At 40.1% G+C, this 26,434-nt stretch overlaps 1 protein-coding gene across 2 annotated transcripts in view; it reads right to left on the bottom strand.

Moving 5' to 3' along the window:
• prkd1.L (protein kinase D1 L homeolog) overlaps positions 1 to 24,723 on the bottom strand; it is an 88,828-nt gene extending 64,105 nt beyond the window's left edge. The window contains exon 1 of one of the 2 annotated variants that reach the window (XM_041573339.1): positions 24,032 to 24,723. In XM_041573339.1, the coding sequence (XP_041429273.1) occupies positions 24,032 to 24,193 (162 nt within the window). In that variant the 5' untranslated portion in view covers positions 24,194 to 24,723. The remainder of the gene's footprint in view (positions 1 to 24,031) is intronic. The other variant, XM_018229061.2, reaches the window with a different exon arrangement.
• Positions 24,724 to 26,434: the final 1,711 nt, after the last annotated feature.

The following is a 26,434-nucleotide window of genomic DNA, read 5'->3' on the forward strand; positions in this document are numbered from 1 at the left end:
GGGGAACTGTGATTGAGCTTGTGTCAGCTCCCAATCCCTCACTAAACAAAAACTAGGGGGAAGCAAGACTTACTTCCCGGCTCTGTGAATATTGGGGAAGGCACTAAAATCATGGATGAGCGAGTGCCATTACTATAACATGGTTTGCTCAGCCACTCAGGGCACATGGATCGCTGAAGGGGTCACTTTGTGATGCCAACAGGAACGTCTAAATATGGCCCCACATCCTTTGCTTTACTTTGAAGTGGAGCAGGGATTATTAAACTTCCATTGACATTTAAATGAAATAGCACCATAGATCTTTATCACCATAGAGGCTTTACATTGGGCCTGTGCAAACTGGAGGCTGCTCATCACTTTGATTCCAAGCAGCAGCTTGTAAGGATATCTAGCTGAATGTGATGCATAATGTTAATACAAGGTTTTTCTGTGCCCCATACTGTTGGCTCTCTCAAGGAATAGCCTTAGTGGCCCCCTCACAGGCTTTCTTTCTATGTACTCATAAAAGGCTATCCTATTTCTCCAATCCTAATTACGCTACAGAGGTATTCAAAGGCACCACTTGTTTTGATCAAACCACCCCTTTATGCACCCATTCACCACCTTGTGAATTCAAACTCGCTTCCTGTAAACAGAAATTTGAAATTTTCAGCGCACCTCTTGAAATGACTGGTTCTCACAGAGGAACCATGTATCCAAATAAAGATACAAACGTTGCTCTCTCTCACTTTCTCAATATTTCTACTGAAATCAGAAGGTATTTACTTGTCTCATGCCATACGCATAGCACTGCCTATATACCAAAAATTCGAGTTTTAATTCTCCCATAAGGCATCATGGGTGGAGACATGCAAATCACTCCTATATTTTTTGGCTCCTTTTAGCCCATTTCACCCTAATCAGGTTCGGTTTTCTATTTCAATATTTCTTATAGTTGGCTACCTGCCTAAAGTGTTTTCCTGTTTTATACTTTATGCTTCACTGTTTCCTTCTGTTCGCCTTCAAGGAAAAATAAAGCCTAAAAAGTATGGATATAAATGGTGTATTTTATATACTGAACTTCAGCCAAGAGATTGAGAAGCCCTAGCAGGGTGATGGCAAATGGGATGCTTTGTCTCTAAAAGCAATTCTTTGTAATACCGAAGACAGTTTAACAAACATGCAAAAAGTATTTTAGAGTGCTTTGCTGCCCAAGGAAGAGGAGTCACCCTAACAATAAGCCTTCAAAGTTGTCCACAGCAGCATTACATTTTATCGGCCATCATTTTGCCTTCCAGTGGCACTGCACATGTTCATTATGCTATGGGGCTAAGGGAACAGCAAACTTAATCAAATCGTTAGCAGAAAGGTTACTTTAGATGCAGAATATATAGCAATGGAATGTATACATTGTACAATTACTAACTGGCTTGTCAACGCCATGCTGTGTATATATACAGTATATTGTTAGTCAATCCCAAAACCCAGGAAACAGAGCAATCCAGAGCATATTCTGCAAATCAACAGAAAAGAATACGAAGAGCTGCTAAGGGCATCTTCAAGAGCTCTGGTGGCCTTGGATTGGTAGAAAATGATATACATGTATAGACCAGTTTTTTGCTGAGCTTTCGTTTAAGCTCCAGAATGGACAACCTTCAACAACTACCCAACTGTTTCCATTCTTTTTAAATAATTTCCCTAATGTGGTGATTCCTTCTGCTTGGGGATATTGCTGCTATCCCAAAGACTTGACTTTGTGTTAAAAATAAATTCCCTCTTCCAGAGAGGCAAACCACAATGGATCACCTAGAGTAGGATTGACAATAATGTAGATTGAGAGCTATCAGTTCATCAGCCGAGCAATGTCCACAAACAACTTCATTAGATAACCCTACTTTCCATTATGAATGGACTACAATCAGCCAGTTCATGGAAGTTGGAAACTTGTTAGGCACACGCCAGTAAATCTAATTGCTAACCTTGGACCCCAGTCCTGCACACACCAGATCTGAGTACCTTGTTGCAATGATTTCCATGGATTGCTTGAGTAGCCCTTGGCCAGCACATGAACACTAAAGCAAAATCACATGCTTTATAGTTAGGGCTGCCCATAAATAATTTCGATAAATTGGCTTGGTGTTGTGCATTTAAACACAACCATGTGTCTAGTGTAATGCAACTAAGTTACTATTTAGATCAGGGGTGTCCAACCTTTTGGCTTCTCTGGGCCACATTGGAAAAAGAAAAATTGTCTGGGGCCACACATGAAATACACAAACACTTTTGATTTGTAAAATTAAAGAAAATACACAGAAACTAACTACAATACCAGCTGGATAACCAGAGGAGCTATACATTGGAATATGGGACCTGGATATTAAACAGACTTAATATTATATTATTATTATTACTAACTGGGCAATGGGCAGAGCCCCTCATCCTCCCTACTCCATAGGTCACCACATTGTTATAACCTGGCATAGTAAGCCTGTTCCTAACAAGAAGACAGACTGAGGTGGTTAATGTTGTTGACGCCACCATTGGTACCCTTGCCTTAGTGTTTGACCTGCAACAAGCGCTTACCCTTGCAGTTGTTACTGGTGAAATGTATAGACCCTACACTAGGCCTCCACCAAAGACTCATTAGATGCTGAAACCATGTGGCATAATGCTCATGTAAAAGAGAGAGCGAGTTTCTCCAGCCACTGGTCCTTTAAAAACGGTTATTCAGAAGTAATATTAGCTGTTAAGCAGAAGCTCATAAACAATGATTTCCTTGGAAGAGAGGTACTAAACAAAGAGTCAAGCATTGGAAATACACAGTTTTTTTACTTAGTCAGGGACACTGACATAAAGGAAAATGTCAATATGTGTTTTTGCACGAACAATACAACCAAATCTCATCTGACTGCACGCAGGCTGCCTAGAACACTTGAAAGCTGAGTAGCTGAGCAGGTTTCATATTTATCTGGGCCTCAACTTGACCTGTTTGTACTCTAACTTGAACTTTGCAAGTGTGTGTCTCCTTCGTCCCATTCCAAGAAAATGAGTAGTTGGGATCTGAATGCAGGAGACTGCTTGTCATTGCCAAAAAATAATGTACAGCAATTAAATCGGTACTCAAAACCCTTCTCTAATATATCTGCCTGATGTGGAGTATAGAGTTCCCTTGCACCACTCTAAGTGGCCAAAATGGTGGAACAATTTAAAGGGGAGGGGAAGAGGGTCATTCCTACTTATCAAACAATAGACACAACCAATACTTTTGTAACATGAGCGAGCCTTGTCCTGGCAAGGGATGAGTTTTACCCAAAATGCAATGAACAAAAATATGCATTACAACCAAAGGGATAAAATGCAGATTATATCAATTAAAGTATACAGGATTTATTGTCCTATTTATAATTTAAGATAATCTTTAAAGGGGTGGCACACCTTTAAATTAACTTTTAGAATGTTATAGAATGGCCAATTTTAAGCCACTTTTTAATTGGTCTTTTTTATTTCATATAGTATTTTTTAGATATTTGCCTTTTGCTTTAGATTGTCTTATTCAAATCAGTGCATGGTATTCTTATACAATTTGCAATTGTTTTTCATTTTATGGTTTTTAAATTATTTAGCTTTTTATTCAGCAATTCTCCAGCTTGCAATTTCAGCAATCTGGTTGCTAGAATGCAAATTACCCAAGCAACCATGCACGGATTTGAATAAGAGGCTGGAACATGAATAGAAGAAGGCCTGAATAGAAAGATGAGTAATAAAAAGTAGCAATAACAATACATTTGTAGCCTTACAGAGCATCTGCTTTTAAATATTGAGTCAGTGACCCCAATTTGAAAGCTGGAAAGAGTCAGCAGAAACAGGCAAATAATTAAAAAATTAATAATAATGAAGATCAACTGAAAAGTTGCTAAAAACTGGCCATTCTATAACATACTAAAAGTTAACTTGAAGGCTAACTACAGTGAATATATCTGACTCACAATCTGGAAAGTTAACCAGTAGAAGAATAAAATGCCTATAACCTGGAATATTCACTACTTAGGCATAATTGAGGATGATGTAGCGATGATGCAAGCATTGTGGTGGGCAGGAGTGGAAAACCACCTATTTAGTGGATTAGCCAAATATCCACTGGCTTTAAGAGTAATTGGCAGCCTTATTCAAAGATTAGATAACTTGACCTTTAGACATGGATACAAGCTGTGTTGTGGTGGTAATTCAAACCAGGATTTGCTCCACTGAGGTTCTGAATGAGCACAGTGATGGCAGCTTTAGTGACAACAGAGCTGCTTGGGGCACGACCTGCAGACACAGGCTAAGCACTCAATTCAAGCTATGCTGATTGCACTCTCAACACAGGGTATAGAATAGCATCTTCTATTAATACATCACACAGTTGCTATGCTACACTACACTCTGCTAACAAAAGATGCTTCATTGTGTTACTCTTTAGACTTATACCTGCTCCTCTCTCTTACAAAGCTTTCAGTGTGACAAAGCCCATGGTTCTCCGCTTGGCCCCTAACCTTAGCTCTGCGCACCTCTGATCCTTGTGATTTACATGAATGGGGAAAGAGTTACTGTAGAATAGTTTTATCTGGACCAGCGGCAAATTCTCTAATGCAATATGAAAAGGTGTTTTGTATGGCAAAAAGAAACACATTTTTTTATCAATTCAATTTTAGGCAGTTTAAAATCCAGATGAAAACATTCTTTTAAAGGGATTGTTCACCTTCAACACTTGTTTTCAGTTCAGTTGGTTTCAGATTGTTCACCAGAAATAAAGACTTTTTCCAATTACTTTCTATTTTCTTTATGTGACACTTTTTCCAAAATTCCAGTTCCAGAATTGAAGTGAAAAGTTTCATTTTTCACCATCCAAAGCAGATCTGTAACAGAAACTGTAAACTGTACTAAATTGATACATTAGTTGATACATTTCTTATCTTTGTCCCTACTGAGCAGAATACCTGGATTTCATTACAGGCAGCTGTTAGAATTGATACAATAGTTGCTAAAACTCCAGAGATACTGCTGAGAAATGTATCAACTAAATGTTGCAAAATTGTAACAGAATCTGCACCTGAATTACTGAGCTGCCAGACTGAAACACCAGAGACACGAACTTTAAACATTGAACTTAGATCTTGAAAAAAACGAAAAATTGAAAGTAATTGAAAAAAAGCCTTTATTTCTCGGGAGAAAAGATTTGAACTGAAAAAAAGTGTCTGGAAGGTGAACAACCCCTTTAACATTACTTTTACTTTTTAAAAGTGACTAGCACATGAAGGTTTTATTCATTTTTAACATAAAATCAATGCATAAGGCTTGTGATGAACATACTATTTGCCTGTTCTTTAAATTAGAACTCTGTATAAGCAGAGTTTCTCCTTTTCTCAAAGCATAACAAAGGCTGAAGCTTAGGGAAGGGAGGTGTTTGTTTATACAGTGCTCCTTGTCTGTCTTTCAACAAAAGGACTAAAATCTTCATGTGACTAACACATGAAGGTTTTAGTCCTTTTCAACAAGAACTCAATGCTTAGGGCTTGTGCTAAAGAAAACGCTATGCTTTTAATTTGTTGCACTAAACAAAAATGCTTTAATTTTCGAACTTCCTGATAGAAAATAAACCACATCCTGGTTCTGCCAACCAGAGGAGCAGCTGGTAAAACAAATCACCAGTCAACAGATAAGTCCTCTGTATAAGAGGAGCGTCTACCTTTCTTAAGGGCTCTTACACACGGCCGTTCCGACCTGCGCTCCCCTGCGTTCCGTTTTTTGGCGTTCAGCCGCAGGGGAGCGCAGGAATAGACGCAAGTAATGATTTGAAATGGGGCTGTACTCACTCAGGCGCGTGTAGGCGCCGAACGCAGGAAAAATGCAGCATGTTGCGTCTGAACCTGCGTTCGGCGCCTACACGCGCCTGAGTGAGTACAGCCCCATTTCAAATCATTACTTGCGTCTATTCCTGCGCTCCCCTGCGGCTGAACGCCAAAAAACGGAACGCAGGGGAGCGCAGGTCGGAACGGCCGTGTGTAAGATCCCTAAAGCCTAACAAAGTTTAAAGCTTATGGAAGGGAGGTGTTTGTTTAAACAGAGCTGCTTTCCTGTCTTTACGCAAATTACTCTCTTTATAGTGGGATAGGGGACATCAGTGCAGTGAAAAACAACCAATTTTCATTAGTGCCACATAATTGCAGGAAACATAGCAAAATACAATTTAAAGGGGGCCTGTCACCCAAAAAAAATATTAAAAATTCTATTTTAGCACATTAGTCAAGCAAAATTAACTTAAATTACACTATATAAATTATTTGAATCTTGTTTCCTTCAGTCTGGGAATTCATAATTATAGCAAGCAGGCAGCAGCCATTTTGTGGACATTGTTATTAAGACAAGTCTTGTATCATCTCAGAATCTTGTTTGTGCACCAGAATGGGGGACCTGGTGTCCATCCCCAAGGCATAGAGGAGGGGCAGACAATATTTGATTGACAGCTGAGATTTTTAAATGAACTTACAACAGCTATGAATGCTTTAATAAAAAATAGAAATTGGGTTATATGTTTCATTTGAAAAGGACTTTTATTATACAGCTTTTTGTGTCTGGGTGACAGGTCCACTTTAAACACAAATCCTATTTATTCTGCTAATTTTTATCAAAATTGTATGTAGGTGTATACAGGTATGGGATACATTATCTGGGAACCAGTTTTCCAGAAATCTCCAAATTACAGAAAGGCTGTCTGCCATGGATTCTATTATATCCAAATAATTTTAAAAAATCTATATGTTTCTCTGTAATAATAAAACAGTAGCTTGTACTTGATTCCAACTAATACATGATTCAGCCTTATTGGAAGCAAAACCAGCCGATTGGGTTTGTAGAATGTTTACATGATTTTCTAGTAGACTTTAGGTATGAAGATCAAAATTATGAAAACATGTTATCCAGAAAACCACAGGTCCTAAGCATTCAGGATAACATATTCCATACCTGTACTAATGAGATGTTGATCAAAAACCTGTATACAGGGCAGGTCCATGCGAAAAAGTTGAGCCCCAGTGTATGGGTTTGGCGGGTGGTGGTTCCTCCCCTTTGCTAAAATAATCTTCCTTTTGGTGACTGATATTACCCACCTATGAATTATCAGAGGTGACTTATGCATTAATAAAGAGCTAAACACGTTTTGAAGTCCTGTACAAGTATGGGAAAACACAAACACCCAACAAAACCCGGTCACTAAGGTTACAGAATATGGCATACATCAGTGATCCGCAACCAGTAGCTCGCGAGCAGCATGTTGCTCACCAACCCCTTGGATGTTGCTCCCAGTGGCCTCAAAGCAGGAGCTTATTTTTGAATTCCAGGCTTGGAGGCAAGTTTTGTTTGCATAAAAACAATGTGTAGTGCCAAACAGAGTCTCCTGTAGGCTATCAGTCCATATAGAGGTTACTAAACAACCAATCACAGCCCTTTTTTAACATCCCCATGAACTCTTTCATGCTTCTGTTGCTCTCCAAGTCTTTTTACATTTAAATGTGGCTCATGAGTAAGAAAGGTTGGGGACCCCTGGCAAACATGATTATAAGGACATCAATAGGGCACACGTGCATAAGACCACACAGTGCCTAAATAAATAAAAAATAATTTAAAGCAGCAGTCCCCAATCTCTTTTACACCACGGACCAGTTTCAAGCAACACAATTTTTACAAGGGGGTGGGGATGTAGATGTGTGGGTTCATTTTAGGCTTACCTAAAAAAACTGTCCAAGCAGTATTTTGGTCCTTATCAGTAAAAAGCTTCCTGGGCTTTGCACAGCTGTTGTCATGGCAATGGTGCGTCAGGGAGCTGGAATTGCAGGTAAATAGGGCCTTTTTCATCGTTTTTTCAGCTATTATAGACTGCAGCTGGGACCAGAGGCGGCCCAGTTCAGAACAGCCTGCGGCCCAGTGGTTGGGGACCAAGGAGACCAAGGTTTATAGTCCAAAAAAAAAAATTTGCAAGCAGAACAAGCCTATTGGGTTTAGTTAATTTTTACATGATTTTTGAGTAGACTTAAGGTATGAAGATCCAATTCATGGAAAGAGCTGTTATCCGGAAACACCGAGGTCCTGAGCATTCTGGATAGAAGGTCCCATACCTGTGTGTATATATTTATATATATATATATATATATATATATATATATATATATATACACACACATACCCATGCGGGTCCGAAACGTCGGATTGAGATTGACATATATATAGTGAATAAAATACCCCCTCTTGTAAAATATAAGGATATTATAAGTTACTAAGGAGTTTCATGACCATATAAAAACACGAGGCTTTTGTGTATTATATATATATATATATATATATATATATATATATATATATATATATATATATATACACATACACACATACATCCTTGATAAAGGCCCCACAGTGGGTCGAAATGTTGGATGCACAAGTGATGTATTGATGTATGAATAAAAACCTTTTTTTCACATGAATTTGGAGTGTGGGTCCATCTATAAGAATTATACATTTGAATTTGACTCCAGTGGTGCCAGATCAAATTATTTAAGTAGTAAAAAGGAGGATCGGCACTCACTGTAGCACTCAAGTTAGGGCCACGAGCCATTCTAGCATAACAGGAGAGTTTTATACACAAGCAAGGAATTGCAATCTGATGAGCAATTAGGGTGATTTCACTATGGCTGAAAATACTCATGATCTCTGAAAAGTGCTCACACCTGTGGCAATCATGGTTGCTTTTCAGGCTTTTAAAATATGCCAGGCTCAATGGCACACCATGATACAGAATTTTTGGACTTTTGTAAATATAATATTCCTACATGCAACTGCCTCTCCAAACTCCATAGAACACATTCCTCTGTAATTATTGTATCCTAAAGATCTGAAACCCCACACCAGGGATCAGCAGTAATCTATTCAGTCTCTACAATACAGTACAATGCCCCATATTGGGTGTGTTTTATTGTCACTTGGAGACACAGCCCCTGTCTCTTTTAGTTTGGCATTGTCAACCAGGAACACTTTGGTCACAGTTAATGGAAACCTATGATATTTAATACCATTTTATGCAACCTTCTGCATTTCATTACACAATCAATGGAAAAATCAAGCAAGCAGTGTTTGTCGTACTGGCATACTCTATTCAACATACAAATTACAGGAGGATCTCAAGCATTCTGGATAACAGAACCTATACCTGTAAATATTATTCTTTTATTTAGCTTCTCACAGATACAGTAGAAATATTGCTACAGTACTGCATCTGCTGATTTTCAGAATTTATTTTAAAGGGTTTGTGCACCTTCGAGTTCATATTTAGTATGATGTAGAGATTGATATTCTGGGACAATTTGCAACTGGTTTTCATTTTTTAGTTATTTTCGATTTTTATTCAGCAGCTTGCAATTTCAGCATTCTGTTAGCTAGGGTCCAAATTACCCTAGCAACTGTGCACTGATCTGAATAAGAGACTGGAATATGAATAGGAGAGGCCTGAATAGAAAGATGAGGAATAAAAAGTAGCAATAACAATACATTTGTAGCCTTACAGAACTTTTGTTTATAGATGGGGTCAGTGACCCCCTTTTGAATGCCCAAGAAAGTCAGAAGAAAAAGGCAAATATTTCAAAAACTATAAAAAAAAAAAAAAAAACTAAGGAAGAGCAATTAAAAAGTTGCTTAGGATTAGCAACTCTTTAACAATTTTGCTATCTGGTTGCTAGGGTTAGAATTAACCTAGTAACCATGATTGAATAAGAGACTGGAATATGAATAAAAAAAGGGCCTGAATAGACAGATCAGCAATAAAAAGTAGCAATAATATTAAACTGTAGCTTTAGAGAGCATTTCTTTTTTAGATGGGGTCGGTGACCACCATTTGAAAACTGTAAAGATTCAGAAGAAGAATGCAAATAATTCAAAAACTATAAGAAAAAAAATGAAGACTGATTGAAAAGTTGCTGAGAATTAGCCATTCTATAACATACTCAAAGTTAACTTAAAGGTGAACCACCCCTTTAATCTAAAGCCTAAAAAAATAATATGGTTAGAAATTATGCATTTTAAAAAGCTGAGCTTACTGTATCAGCTCAGAGGTACAGAAGCCCTATAGATCCAGTTGTCAGCAGGAGCTCCCAATCTAGTTAGTGTCAGTGACACTGCACATGCTCAGACTGCTAAGTCTGCAAACAATAAGATTCAACTACAACAGAAGCCGAGAAGCTACTGTAGGCATCTTCAGAGGCACAATTCTTCAATGCTATAGGGCTATGGTTGCACTGAGCTATGGGGGAAGCCCAAAACATAAGGTGTGGCATTTCTAGCCTCTATTCTTTAAGGATAGATAAAAACAGTGCAGGTGGTTTTATCAAAATAAGCCATTGTGAAACTGCAAGAGTGAGACCGGTCATTTGGCACGAAAGGCAGCTAGCTATCATGCAAAAATAAAATGTGGTTACTGCTATACCACAAACATATTCAGTCCTCTAGAAGCATTGGGGAGAAATTAACAGCAAAATAAATCTAGTCACGAACTCCGTTATTAAAAATATTTGAGATCCTATCACTTTACTTTATAGAGACCTGCACTGTTCGACAGTATAGTGTAGGACTAGGATGCAATAGTGTACAGGTATGGGACCTGTTATAAAGAATGCTTGGGACCTGGATTTTCCGGATCTTTCTATAATTTAGATCTTTATACCGTAAGTCTACTAGAAAATCATGTAAACATTAAATAAACCCAATTGGCTGGTTTTGCTTCCAATAGGGATTAATTATCTCTCTGTTTGGATCAAGTACAGGGTACTATTATATTACTTCAGAGAAAAAGGCAATCATTATTTGGGTAAAATAGAGTCTATGGGAGATAGATTCCTTAATTCTGAGCTTTCTGGATAAACCTATTGGGTTTAATGTTTGGATGATTTTAAGCAGACTTATGGTAGATGGAGATCAAAATTACAGAAAGATCCCTTGACTGGAAAACCCCAGGTCCTAAGCATTCTGGATAATAGGTCCAATACATGTATCTTGAAGGATTGCATTAGTTCTGCCTACAAGTACAGGTATAGGATACATTATCTGGAAACACGTTATCCAGAAAGCTCTGAATTACGGAAAGGCCATCTCCCATAGAATCCATTTTATCCAAATAATACACATTTTTAAATGATTTCCTTTTTATAAGAAGGGGTTGAATTAGCAAGTGAAGGAATACAGGGTTATGGGAGATAGCTCATAGTTGATCCAGGGACTAGTCCGATTGCCATTTTGGAGTCAGGAAGGAATTTTTCCCTCTGAGGCAAATTGGAGAGGCTTCAGATGGGTTTTTTTGCCTTCCTCTGGATCAACTGGCAGATAGGCAGGTTAAAAAAGTAAAACGGATGAACTTGATGGACATGTGTCATTTTTTAACCTAACTCACTATGTTACTATGTTTTTTTTCTGTAGTAATAAAACAGTACCTTGAACTTGACCCAAACTAAGATAAAATTAATACTTACTGGAAGCAAAACCAGCCTATTGGGTTTATTTAATGTTTACATGATTTTCTAGTGGATTTAAGGCATGAAGATCCAAATTACAGGTAGATCCATTATCTGGAAACCCCCAGGTCCCGAGCATTCTATATAACAGGTCCCATAGCTGCACAGGTAAATTTGGCTATAAGGAGTGTGAGCACGGAATATCGGTGCAATTATATTATATTCCAACAAACCTTTCTTTTCCTTCTTTTACCATAAAAAGGTCAACCAGAAGGAAACGGGAAGCCAGAATTGGCCAGCTATGTTCTTTATAAGCTCGCTTTTACTTTTTTTTTTTCAGGATGTGGAAATGGAAACTTCTGCTGCCGTTGGATTGTTTGCTTTAACACTGTGTGCGCCTGCAAATTTTTTCAGGCATGCCTACACAGAGAAATGTGACTTCCTAACGAGCAAATTATTTACCAAACTTAGAAAAAGAGTGTGCACATTTGTTCTTTAACTATGCAGGTATCAAATTCCTGGTGCAAATATTCTAAACCCTTTTATTGAGAGTAGTGCCTAAACTCTGCATTAACCAGGAACAGAAAAACACCCATATGAATACCATAGGATATTACTATCCGCTATCCTTCCAGCAACGCTGCACTTTATACTCGTCTTGTTATTAAATAGGAACCAGAAAGCCTACAAAATATAAGAGGCAGGGAGGCAGTTAAATCTGTGGGACATTATTGCCTGGGAGAAAAGCTGAACACTAGAGGATTGTAGCCAGCAAAGTTATAATACTGTATACGTGGAAAGAGAAGGCAAATAGCCAGAGCAGGGGGAAAAGAGGATTGAGGGAGAGAGGAGGCCCGTTGAAAGGTACAGTACAAGGCAGTAAAATCACTCACCCATGATCACCTTGTACATGGAATAAATTATATAGAATCAATGCACAGACACTCGGTGTAAAAAGGGGGTTGTGTGCAAATTTTAACCCACCACCACATTGCAAAGACATCAAAGGCTTTTAAACCTTCCTTTAAGATTCTTTTATCCATTGTTGTAGAATCTATTATAATCACATAGTATAGTTTATTTATATAATTTCTCCCTTTAGATTGTAAGCTCTTGTGAGCAGGCCGTCCGACCAATTTTTACACTGTAAGCCTTGTAAGACTCAAATGCAAGACACCTATTTAATATAAATGAATGTAAAGCAGCAGGTAATTTGTTGGCACTATATCAGCAAATGATGATGGGGAAGATGTCAACATGTACTATATGGAATTTATGTATGGAAGGTCAAATAGCACAGGAAGTTAAAAACTAAAGAAGAAATTGACAAGTTTCACTGAAATCTACAGGTGACAAAAAGGAAGTTATGGGACCAGTTATTCAGGATTTTCAGGAACTGGGGTTTTAAGAATAAAAGGTCTTTCCATAATTTGTATCTTCACCGTAAGTCTATTAGAAAATCATGTAAACGTTAGAGGCTGGTTTTGCCTCCAATAAGAATTAATTATATCTTAGTTGGGATCAAGTACAAGCTACTGTATTATGATAGAGAAAAAAGAAATAATCTTATAAAAAATTTGGATTACTGTATTTTGATAAAATGAAGTCTATGGGAGACGGCCTTTCCATAATTCTGAGCTTTCGGGATAACGGGTGTCCAGATAACAGATTCCATACCCTTACTAATGACTCTAGTAAGTACAGAAGTATAGCACTCTGTGCAAATAAATATATAATCCAGCTCTCCCCAAGGCACATACATTTCAGCCTATTTATCTGACCTATATCTTTGGCAGTGAACAGGCTGTGGCTATAGTCTGTCAATGGGGCAGTCCCAAGTGGTTGGGATTGCTACTTATTAAGGGGGTGCCATACACTGGCCAGTATTCCTAGGTAAGCAATTGAGTAGCCTGTAGATGAATAAACAACTGGCCATACAGGGCAGCCCAAAAGACTGAAACTGTAGGCTGACATTGTGTACTAGATTGCGATATTTAAAGCCTGAAAAAAAAGCAATATCCATGGCAGGGAGATACCAGTTGGGATCATTCACCCAAAATACACACTTGTATGGCCAGCATTAAAGGACTATCAGCCATAGAAAAAAGAATTTTGTCTATCCCTTTAGTTCTCCATTACAACCCCTTCTTTTTGGTAGTTACCTGCAAAAGAATTTGGATCAGTGCAGATCCAGTCCATCTATTAGTGATATGAGGGTCATGAAAACGTAACCAGCTTCCAACCCTAAGCCACAAAACTACCATCTATAACCTCTTACCAGAGTTATGTTTAAAGGAATTGTTCAGTGTAAAAATAAAAACTGGGTAAATATAGGCTGTGCAAAATATTTCTAATAAAGTTAGTTAGCCAAAAATGTAAGGTATAAAGTCTGGAGTGACTGGATGTGTAACATAATAGCCAGAACACTACTTCCTGCTTTTATTTTCACACTGGACTGTTCCTTTAAGTCAGAGATATCACTACTCTCTGCTGCTCTGGGTCTATGTTATCTTGTTTCAAGAGACAACAGTAAGGATGGAAGAGGATGCAAAATAGTTTGGTTTCAGTGCAGCCTTTAGTTATAGTGCTGTCTGATAAACCATAGAGGTCCATTTAAAGGACTTGGGGTTGCCAAAAATTTGACGCCCCCGAGTGATTGTATGTACTTACCTGACATCTGGGCCGGTGCTCCTATCAGCAGAAAATTGTACTGGCCCGGGGTTATCCAGAGAGCACCACAGGGCTTCCTTCTTCTTATTATTTCTTCTTGCGGGTGCACATGCACAGTAGAGTGTAAAGCCGAACTATAAGAAAAAATATGGCTATTACATTCTACTGCGCATGAGTCTGCCCCAGGAAATTTGAAAAATGAATAGGGATGCACCAAATCCACTATTTTGGATTCGTCCGAACCCACGAATCCTTTGTGAAAGATTCAGCCGAATACCAAATCCGAATTTGCATATGCAAATTAGGGGTGTGAAGGGGAAAACATTTTTTACCTCTATGTTTTCGGTTCTGCCAGGCAGAAGGATTCGGCCGAATCCGAATACTGCTGAAAAAGGCAGAATTCTGCCTGGATTCGGTGCATCCCTAAAAATGAAGAAGATAATCGATCCGTGGTGCTTGCTGGCAGAACTCTAGGTCGGTGCAATTTTCTGCTGATAGGAGCACTGGCCCAGGGTGTCAGGTAAGTAAATATAACCACTTGGTTGTGCCTAACTTTAGGCACCCGAAATGTAAAATAACTTTCCTTCTCCTTTTTGTTCCTAAAATGGTACAGCCCTGCACTCACCTGCCTATACTGAAAAAATTTTGTGTAGCTAATTGCATACTTTCTCAGTATGACATCATATTCAGTAAATAGAGGACCCCTAAATACCATCATAGTAACTGTTGGAATATAATTTACAGACAAACCACTAACCATAAACCTGGACTTGTATGAGGCATATCGCACCAATATAGCTTCATCATACCTCCCAACTGTCCTGTTTTTAGAGGTACAGTTCTTTCATTTGATAGCTCAACCCACAGTCCTTCATTTATAATGGAAAGTCCCGTTTCTCTCTGCACTGAACAGCCAGAAAAAGAAACAAAGTTTCTAACTTAATTGGCTTTTGGCAGAGAGCCCAGAACAGCCACAACAGAAGATAAGATACTTTTGAAAAATTATGTTCAAACTTTTATAACCTGCAAAATTTTGTAAAATGAACATGGTCGCCACAAAAAATGGGTGAGGTCAAAAATGGGTGGGGTCAAAAAATGTTACGCTACGCGCGGCAACTTTTTTTGTCCCTCATTTATTTCCAAAATGTTGGGAGGTATGCTTCATAAAGGATTTATTTTCTTATATTAGCCTTATTCTATGGCCTTAAGCTGGCCATATGTAAAGGTCTTTAAAAGATCTTTTCGTTATCGTGAGACCACGATTATCTCGAAGCGATCGTTTAAATGTACGATTTGTCCATCAACTAAAAAGACCATTTCAGGCGATATTACCAGGAAAACTGAGGGTAGCTGCCTGCGTGGCCCTGAAAACATAGATAGATTGCACAGGGGCCGATAAATTTTTAAGACGGCCGATCAATTTTCTGACAGATGTCGGATGAAAAATCATAATATGTACGATTGTTCGAGTCCCACTAACTTCACGATAATTTGACAGATTGGTCGGATTTCGATAAAATCGGTCGTTCGCAAAAGAAAAATCTTTGCGTCTATGGGACCTTTAGACTTTGTCCGGCCACAGAATAAGAAGCCAGGTTTTCCTTGCAATGTATATTTGAAAGGCGTGATCTGGGCCCTCTACAATATTGCTGCTTCCACCACCCCAGGGTTATTACTTTGGAACAGATATTTTACACCAACCAGGCTGAACAAGCTCTGACATTCCAAGAAGAGAAATTTTCCACTGACGACAAACAAGACTCGTTAAATGCTGTACAACAAAGAGTCGGCAATTAGCTGCTTTATGTTTCCAGTGTACTATACAGGATCATCCTCACATCAAAGTACGTGCACTAATTTAAGGGAGGATGGGGTAAATATTTTTCAGTCTGTGATGAATGGTCGGAAGTTCAGGTATTTTGAAACGATTTTAAAGAACTTCATTCCTCTTCACCCAATTCCACAAATAATTTACTTGAAATCTCAATAAATAGGTTTAGAGAAACTATTTTCACTCGGGCTGTGTAAAACGAATGTATGCGTCCCCTTCTTTTCGCATCCTTTAGTTAAACAGAAGCAATGAAGTGTAAGTTTATGTTTGATGCTATTCTGCGTGGGACAGGGTCTGTAGGTTTTTTTCTAGGAGCAGGTCACACAGTGCATTCCATTGCAATGTGCCACAGTGCTCTCTGGCAGCAAAAAGGATTAAATGCCCGGATGGAGGGGGAGGAGTGTAAAATGAGAAATGTCTTTCACCCCTCCTAAATTCCCGGAGAATCAAGAAGAGGAGGAGGAGGGGGGAGCATCTGGAAGCAGCGCCTAACACCAGGCAGAAAATTATGAGTGAAAAAGCCATCAAAAAAAAAAGAAAGAAAGCTCTTGGTTCAGTCCATACAGACATGCAATTCAGTGGCATGCATCAGTAGAAGATCTTATTTAAAGGGGTGGTTCATGTTTAAGTTAGCTTTTTGTATGTTATCGAATGGCAAATTCTAAGCAACTTTTTAATTGGTCTTCAACTTTTCAATTGGTCTTTTATATTTTGTTAATTCTTTGTATGGATGCACTAAATCCACTATTTGGGATTCGGCCAAATCCCTGAATCCTTTGCGAAACATTCACCCAAATATGGAACCCAAATTTGTATATGCAAATTACGGGCAGGAAATTAAAAAGTGGGAAAACATTTTTTACCTCCTTGTTTAATGATAAAAAGTCACCTGATTTCGCTACCAGTCCCTAATTTACATATGTAAATTAGGATTTTGGTTCAGCCAGGCACAAGGATTCAGCCAAAACCTACTGAAAAAGGCAGAATCCTGGCCAAATACCTAACCGAATATGGAGTCTGTGCATCCCTAATTCTTTGCCTTTTTCAGACTCTGTACAGCTTTCAAATGGGAGTAACTGACCCTATTTAAAACAAATGCTCTGTTAAGCTACAATTTGTTTTTGTTATTGCTACTTTTTATTACTCATCTTTCTACCCCATCCCTCTCTTATTAATGTTTCAGTCTCCTATTCAAATCATTGCATGGTTGCTAGGGTAATTTGTGCCCTAGCAAATAAATTGCTGAAAGTAGAAGATGCTGAATAAAATGCTATGGATAGTGAGTGGATAGTGGCAAGCATGGGCAGCTTTAGGCTAGCGACACAATCCCATTTGAGTCAGATATTGCCATAGTGCTTATGTACATGCAGCCAACATCCATTTGTAAACAGTGTTATCTGTGTCTCCAACACATGGCAAACCCCACAGTGTTTACAGTATGTAAGAACGTCTGTGTGCATGCCTTCATACAGCAGAGACTGACCATGCACATTCATAAGCTGAGACCAATACTTACTGTACATAAATAGCACCCTAAAGAAGCAAAATTCTCTTTGTTACGGTGCAGAGGAAATGACTGCCTCTCCAGCATTGTAATTCTCTGCAAATGTAATACCCTGCCAGTGTGCCAAGTGCAAAAGGGAAAGGGAAGGAAAATCCTTGCACTGAAAAGCACTAAGCAGCTTAACCCTGACAGAGAGAAACCCTGCTAATCCATCATGTTGAGGAAACAGAGTGCAAGCCCACTGGTAATTGGCTAAATACATGGAATAGAAAAAAAAGGCAAAAGGACACCCAGTGTGGCACACTTACAACAACACACTGGCTGTATTTGCCACATTAGGAAGCATGGCAGCTGGATACTGCAAACATTAAGCAAGTATATCTGATCTGAAGTCTGCTTTTTAATTTCAGATTCTGGAAAAAAATGGATTTAGTCCTTTAAATTGTACATAAAACCTCCTGTTTTATGAATATTGTAAGCTCTACAAGAATCCGTTTTTTGTTTCTTAATGATCAGCAATCAGTCTTACGTGCAATTATTTTGATATTCTATTTTTGTGTTGTGTTAACTGCAAAACTCTGGTGGAAAAATTTATCCGAGAAAAAACGCCTATTGACTTTAATGCATTAGGACAAAAAAGTCACTATAATGCATTGGATGAAAAAAGTCGCCATAAGAAAAAATACCCATTGACTTTGATGCATTAGGACAAAAAAAGTCGCCATAAGAAAAAACACCCATTGACTTTAATGCATTAGGACAAAAAAAGTGGCCATAAGAAAAAACACCCATTGACTTTAATGCATTAGGACAAAAAAAGTGGCCATAAGAAAAAACACCCATTGACTTTAATGCATTAGGACAAAAAAAGTCGCCATAAGAAAAAACACCCATTGACTTTAATGCATTAGGACAAATTAATTTTACCTGGTTCTATTCGCTCATTCAAGAGAGAGTGCGAGCCTGTTCGCTTCCGCAAGATTAGTAAGGTATACACTGGGGGGGTGGGGGTTGATTGCCGCAGGGGGTGGGTTGGGGCAGAGGCCCAAGAGGTTTGTGGCTGGGGGGACCCAAGGGCCTCTGAAATAGGGGCCCCGGTGGGCTCAAGGCTGACGCTGGATGTGGGGAGTTGCTGAAGTAAAAGTCCACCTTGAAAGCTGGGAATTATAGTTTAACAGAACGTGGGGGTAGTACAAGAGCATTTGGAGCAACACTGGCTTCCCAGCATCTCTTTACAAGGTCAATTAAAATATTGTATAACATTTAAAGTGTGTGCATCTGCCCATCTAGTAACTACATACAATATATTGGGAACAAATGTCGTGTTTTACATAAGAGAGGTTCCTATTAGTGCTGTAAAGAACCACAAATGACATTTGATTCCAGTTTGTTTAAGACCACAGGATACTACAAGGCAAAACTGCTATTTGTAAGCTCCTCGGAACAGGGCCCTCGGATCCCATTTTATTCTGTAAGCCTTGTTTGATCCATTATTGTATAGATATTATTATTAGATATTATTATTATTAATATTATTATGACATTATATATTGTACACTGTACATGGTTAACTTTTAGTATGTTGAAGAATGGCTAATTCTAAGCAACTTTGCAATTGCCCATCATTTTTTTCTTTTTTATATTTTTTTAATTATTTGCCTTTTTCTTCCAGCTTGAGGTCAATGGCCCCATCTAAAAACCAAATGCTATGTAGGGCTACAAATTTACTGTTATTGCTACTTTTTATTACTCGTCTTTCTATTCAGGCCCTCTCCTATTCATATGCCAGTCTCTTATTCAAATCTGTGCATGGTCGCTAGGGCAATTTGAACCGTAGCAACCAGACTGCTGAAATTATAAACTGGAGAGGTGCTGAATAAAAAGCTAAATAATGCAAAATGTCATTAAATGTAAAAAATAAAACCAATTGCAAATTGTCTCAGAATATCACCAGTTATGGGGTAAATGGACAAGAGTTGTAGAAATTGTGCTTCAACCACCTCGTATAACCTTGCAAAGCAGTCCGGAAACCGTTGTCAGGGGTTACATAGAAATGCAAGAAAAAATACCACTGTAGCGCCTCTGATGCAAAAGTGAAACGTTTAATTTAATAGGTCAGACAACCAGGCAACGTTTCGGGCTTAATTTTGCCCTTTCTCAAGCACAAGCATAAAAGCACATTCTATTGAATTGTAACGCTTTCAGTTTGATGTTACTGCTTCTTGAAAGGATGCGAGTCAGGTTTTTGTTTTCCCTGTTGAAATAATGCTGATACTCAGAAACGTTTCAACTGTCAGGGACTGTGCAGCACACACTCGCTCACTTCTATACCAGTGTTCTCTGTGTGTTTGTACCTATAATGTTTTCAATAAAGCTACATCGAGGCACACACTTCCTTTCGACTCTCAACTAGTTTTTCAGCCTTTTTCCTGCTCATCACGTTTCCTCTCTTCCTTTTCACACAAGTTGATCTTCCTATAAGGTGCAGGCAGAACGTGAGCCCTACTTGCATAACATTATCAGTGTGCAGCTCAATGGCTCCTCCCTACAACCTATAACTTAAGCACATACCAGACACCTGTGTTGTTTGTAATTTGCAAAACAAGGTTGTATTACAACTACAAACCGTATTTGCAATGCTGAGTGGCTCCCTGTATGCACTGCAAGAAACTCACAGCTTGCTACTGTAACTATATACCGTATTACTCCCTGAAACTGGCAATCTCTGCCAAGGGAGCAGTGGGTGTAACTCTCTAATGAGCTCAATGCACTTACAGTTAAACGGGTGCAATATACAATCAAACATTTTCAATTGTTATGGATACATGGAATATAATGTCAGGCAGTTTATACTATCTGCACTGCTGGTTCTGACCCTGAAACAATTTAGCTTGCTATACTGTTTCAAGAACCAGAACCAAAGGCCACACATGAAAAAAGAAACAGAGCTTTCAGTTGCAGTTACATTTACAAATAAATTAATTGGCAGTGGCACACGCTGCTACTGGGGGAGATTAGTCGCCAAGCGACAAATCGCCTCTTCTTCGGGCGACAGATTTCCCCTAAATGCCTTCCCGCCAGCTAGAATGTAAATCGACGTCGGGATGGCACTCAAATCGCTTAAGCTGGCATAGATGTACACATATAATCGTACGAATCCTCGATTCGTATGATTTTTGGGCCATGTGTGGAGTGTCCCTACATTTTTTGTGCCATGTCGATCGGCTGCCGATAATATCTCTGCATGCATTGCCGATCTGATGATTTTCAGTGGGAGGTTGTCATCAGTTCACTTTGGAAAACGAAGCATTCTGAGTACAATCCCGCCGGTGATTTACATTCTAGCTGGCGAGAAGGCATTTAGGGGAGATTAGTCGCCCGAAGAAGAAATGATTTGTCGCTGGGCGACTAATCTTCCCCAGTAGCAGCGTGTGCCAATGCCCTAAAGGGGTTGTTCACCTTCCAAACACTTTTTTTAGTTCAGTTGATTTCAGTTTGTTCACCAGAAATAAAGACTTTTTTCAATAGTTTTCCATTTTTTATCATTTTTCCAACATCTAAGTTTAAAGTTGAATGTCCCTGTCTCTGGTGTTTGAGTCCGGCAGCTCAGTAATTCAGGCACAGATTCTGAACTGTTACAATTTTGCAACATTTAGTTGATACATTTCTCAGCAGCATCTCTGGAGTATTAGCAACTATTGTATCAATTCTAACAGCTGCCTGTAATGAAACTCAGGATTCTGAAATATAACAAATGTATCAATTTAGAACAGTTTACAGAATCGGCGACCCCTTACCCGAGTTAGTCAAAGGTTTTAAAGTTATCTGCAAATGTTATTGCTACTGAAAAGTAATATTCCTTCACCCCTTTCTATTCTCTGGGTCTGACTCTTAAGGCGGACATAGACGCACCGATAAAATCAAAAAAATGTTCTATTTCATATGATATTCGGTGCGTTTATGGCAGGAGTCGACTAATATCAGTCGGCTCGTCGATCATGCTGGCAAATTCTGATCGGGCACCTGAACATCGGCCTTTGTTACTGCTGAATCGTCAGATACAGGTAGAATTCTATTGTTTCTATCTCTAGATCTGACGATTCAGCTCTACACGTGTTTTGAAACGAATGATCTTTTCCAGGAAAGATCTTAATTGTAACGTCTATGGCCACCTTTATTAGGGCAATGGTAGAAGAGGCAATCGTAGTAGTTAGTTCTCCTCCAGGGCTAACCTGCTGGCTTCCATTTACATTTACAAATAACTTTTAAACCTCTGAAAAGATTTAATAGATGTATATTGGAACTCATGGTTACTAGGGTAATGTGGACCCTAGCAACCAGACTGCTGAAATAATATAAAAATGCAAATTGTCTCAGAATAGAACTCTCTACAACAGTGATCCCCAACCAGTAGCTCGCGAGCAACATGTTGCTCTCCAACCCCTTGGATGTTGCTCCCAGGGGCCTCAAAGCAGGTGCTTATTTTTGAATTCCAGGCTTGGAGGTGAGTTTTATTGCCTTAAAACCAGGTGCAGTGCCAAACAGAGCCTCAATGTAGGTTGACAATCCACATAGGGGCTACTAAATGGCCAATCACAGCCCTTATTTGGCACCCCAGGAACATTTTTCATGCTAGTGTTGCTCCCCAACTCCTTTTACTTCTGAATGTTGCTCACGGGTTGTAAAGGTTGGGGATCCCTGCTCTACAATATACTTAACTTTAATTTAAAGGTGAACAACCCCTTTAAGTTTCGTTTTAGCTACAAATTCCTTGAAAACAGCCCAGCTCCAACACAATTCCCCCTACAGACCCCCAGCACTTTTTGATGTGAATCAATGCCCTGCAGTTCAGCTGCAGCTGGACGAATACAGGCCTGGCATCCCTGAGCTAAAGCTGATATGTCAAGATCTGTTTATACACAACACCCCACAGGCCATAGCAGCTGGGGGGGTTCTGTCATTCTTGACCCAAAACTATCACTTGTGTAGAGATGGTAAACTAGCAAAGACAGGCTTGTTATACAGGACTATGTGATGGCCAGATTCTGAATTCCATAGCTTTGTCTGTGTATAACAAATGCTGTACAGATCATTGGAGCAGTGAGACTTAAAGGGGAGGTTTACCTTCACGTTGACTTTTAGTATGTTAAAGAGTTGCTAATCCTAAGCAACTTTTTAATTGCTCTTCATTATTTATTTATTTTTATAGTTTTTGAATTATTTGCCTTTTAGCTTTCAAAAGGGGGTCACTGACCCCATCTAAAACAAAAGCTCTACAAATGTATTGTTATGGCTACTTTTTATTCCTTGTCTTTCTATTCAGACCTCTCCTATTCATATTCCAGTCTCTTATTCAGAGCAGTGCATGGTTGCTAGGGGTAATTTGGACCCTAGCTAACAGAACGCTGAAATTGCAAACTGAAGAAAAAGCTAAATAAGTCAAAAACCACAAATGATAAAAAATGACAACTAATTGCAAATTGTCTCAGAATATCACTCCCTATGTCATACTAAAAGTTAATTTAAAGGTGAACATACACAATGTCACCAAACGTGCGGATCTCTCTGATATGTCCACATTGAGGTGGGCGATATTGGGCTGATCCGATCGGATTCTGATTGGATCAGAATGGAGGGCAGACACTTGACAAAGAGCTATGCTAAAAACATACTGTTTAAATAAACAGTACCTTTTGCAGCAACCCACTGCGTATTATTGAAGTTCATCACCACCACTACCTTTGGATCAGTTTGCTTCATTGGACGGAAGTTTTTGTGATTGAACTGAGACGTTGAATCCTACACTCTATTGGAGGGCATATGGGTGGTCGGATTGCGGGACCGCATCAACGAAAAGATGCGGCCGTGACCCAATGGGATTTTTTAACCTGCCCGATCGGCATCTGCCCGACTTTCAGCCAGATATTAATCGGGACGCCCGTAGGATGGCCCCACACACTGTTCCTTGCGTGTAGTGTTGGGACCCTGTCTTAATGAAAGTGGACCCATCCTGTAGGCAACAGCTGTCAATCTCCCATCCAAGCAACAACAAGATCAAGAGATGGAAAGATGAAAAACAAAGTAACAAAGAGGAAAGCACGTCTTCCTACATGTAAATCCAATGTGAGTGAGTGGGAATAGTCCTGTTCCATACATGTGCCAATGAATGGGCTGCCCCAGAGTCAGGAGACATGTCACTTTCTGTGTGTTTTCCTATACAATGGGCGTAGGATGAGTTCAAGTGTGTAGTTCCAATAATACATGATCTATACACAGATAGAGCTGTAACTGTTGTTAGACTACAACTCCCAGCAGGCTGCACATGAAGTTGTAGCATCAGCAGCTGCAGAGGCACAGGTCACAACATTGCCCTGAATAGGTGATGCCACAATGGAGCCCTCCTGCAACTCGTGCTTCACCTCAGCAGCCTTCCGCCTTCAGGGGGTGCTGGGAGTTGTAGTGTAAGGCCAGGTTGAAGGCATGAATAGAATTCACGTGCACAAATGACACGGGGAGTCTTACCTTTTGGTCCACGATGGAGCAGGCCATCTCTCGCACGGCCCCCAGGCTCAGCTCCCCGGGCTCTGGCAGCAGGACGGGCTCCCGGCTCAGGCCGATCTGGATTTGCAGGGAGAGGCCGGTGCCCGCTGGGCTGGGCGGCCGGATCACCGGGGGGGCGCTCATAGACAGCTGAGGGCCCGCCACCGGGAAGGGACACGAGTCAGCGACACAACCGCGCCCCTCCGGGGGGACAACAGGCAACACTACACGCAAGGAACAGCAGCGGCAGGAGGACACATACACCACAGAGCTCCAACAACGCGGATAGACAAGCGCCGACACTCAAGTCCCCTTCGCACTCCGTGACACAGCCACCTCTTCCCCTCTCGGCAAAACTTTCACTCACAACAAGTCCGAGCGCAGCCCACACGCAACATGGCGGCACGAGCGCCCCCTTCCGGACACGCCGCAGCATGACAACATGGCGGCAGACTCACCTAATGGGACACACACTCCGGATGCTCACTGGTGCCCCTGCTGGTCACATGACTGCACGACAAGGACGAGACCATGCCCGCTAGACAAAACACTCACACAGTAACAGAGCGCAGTCACTCCCACCGTGTCTCACCCCTTCCTTCTCATAACAACCACCCCATTGTACGCTGGCTGCAGCTGTAACCTCACTGTCACCTACTACGTGCAGGGACAGCTCACATTCATGAATAGAAATAACTGGCACCTACAGGGACACAATAACTTCACTTTGCGGCAGGGCTGTAATCAGGGGCACTATAGTGTGTCACAATTGGGTGTGGGTTTTGGGAGAGGGTGGGGACTGGGAGGCCCTAGAGTTGCCATCTTTTCTAAAATAAATACCAGCCTGAGTCTTCCTATAGTCTTTTTCCCCTTTTAATAACATTGGCAGCAGCCCTAGGTGGATCACGAGGGGTTCTGACTAAACTGGGTGTCATCAGGCATCTGTGGGTCTGGGTCTTTTTTTTACCTTAAGACCCCATGATACTATCAGGGGCCCAGGTGACTAATGGCCTAATAATTATTGGTAGTTTTGAGCCCATTGATGTTTCAAAGCAGCCCTGCTTTCCTGCAAAAAATATTAGGGGTGCTTCACCTTTAGGGTAACTTTTAGTATGGCTTAGAATGACCAATTCTAAGCAACTTTTCAATTGGTTTTCGTTATTTATGTTTTTACAGTTTTATAGTTATTTGCCTTTCTCTTCTGAGTCTTTGCAGCTTTCCAATAGGAGTCGCTGACTCCTTCTATAAGGGTGGAACTACATGGGCGATTTAGGTCCGATCAGATGCCACGCAACAAAACGCTGGCGTCAAGTCGGATGCGACAAAGATAATGTAAGTTGTAGGAAGTTGTACACGACTGTCGCATGCACACTGCAACTTCATCCGACATTTCTATTTCTTACCTTATTTCCAGCGCATCCGGCTTGACGCCAGCATTTCGTCTCGTGGCGTCGGATCGGACCTAAATCGCCCATGTAGTCAGTGGTGTAACTATATCTTACTGGGCCCCACAGCAAATTATTTTACAGGCCCCCAAATTTTTTAGCAGTTGACTGGTTTTACCAATATTTATTGAAACTGTATATGAATTAGGGCCTCATGGGGCCCCTATACCTCCTGGGCCCCCCTGCAGGCGTAGGGTCTGCTTCCTCTATAGTTACGCCCCTGCATGTAGTTCTGCCCTTAATCAAACACTCTGTAAGGCTACAAATGTATTGTTATTGCTACTTTTTATAACTCATCTTTCTGTTCAGTCCCTCACCTATTCATATTCCAGTTTCTCAAATCAGTGCAGGGTTGCTAGGGTAATTTGGACCCTAGCTACCAGATTGCTTAAAATGCAAATTTAAGAGCTGCCGAATAAAAAGCTTAAATAACTCAAAAAACGTAAATAATAAAAAATGAAAACCAATTACAAATGTCTCAGAATATCGCTCTCTATATCGTATTAAAAGTGATCTCAAAGGTGAACAACCCCTTTAACATCAGGTTATCACAACCTCCTTCCTCCCACACCCATAGGCAACGCATTGCAGGCAGAAAGGTGTGGGGAATGCAGGTGCTTTTTGCCCCCCCCCCCATGTAGGGTTGCCACTTTTTCTGGAAAAAAATATAGGCTTTGCTATATATTTATCTTTTTTCTCTATTAATAACATTGGGCTCAACCATCATTTTTAACTGGCCATGCTGGTAAAATACCGGCCAGGTGGCAACCCTACCCCCATGGCTTCAATTAGGCCATGACCGAAACTCTTCTGCCCCTAGCAGTTGTACTCCATGTTGCTATGCTCTCTGATACCACTGCAGTTTAACAAGAACTGGAGGGCCACAGGCTGGACATCCCAGAGTTAAAAAAAAAACACCCCATTTTTCCGGTAATGCCCA

Source organism: Xenopus laevis, chromosome 8L, assembly GCF_017654675.1.
Source record: "Xenopus laevis strain J_2021 chromosome 8L, Xenopus_laevis_v10.1, whole genome shotgun sequence".
Lineage (NCBI taxonomy): Eukaryota > Metazoa > Chordata > Amphibia > Anura > Pipidae > Xenopus > Xenopus laevis.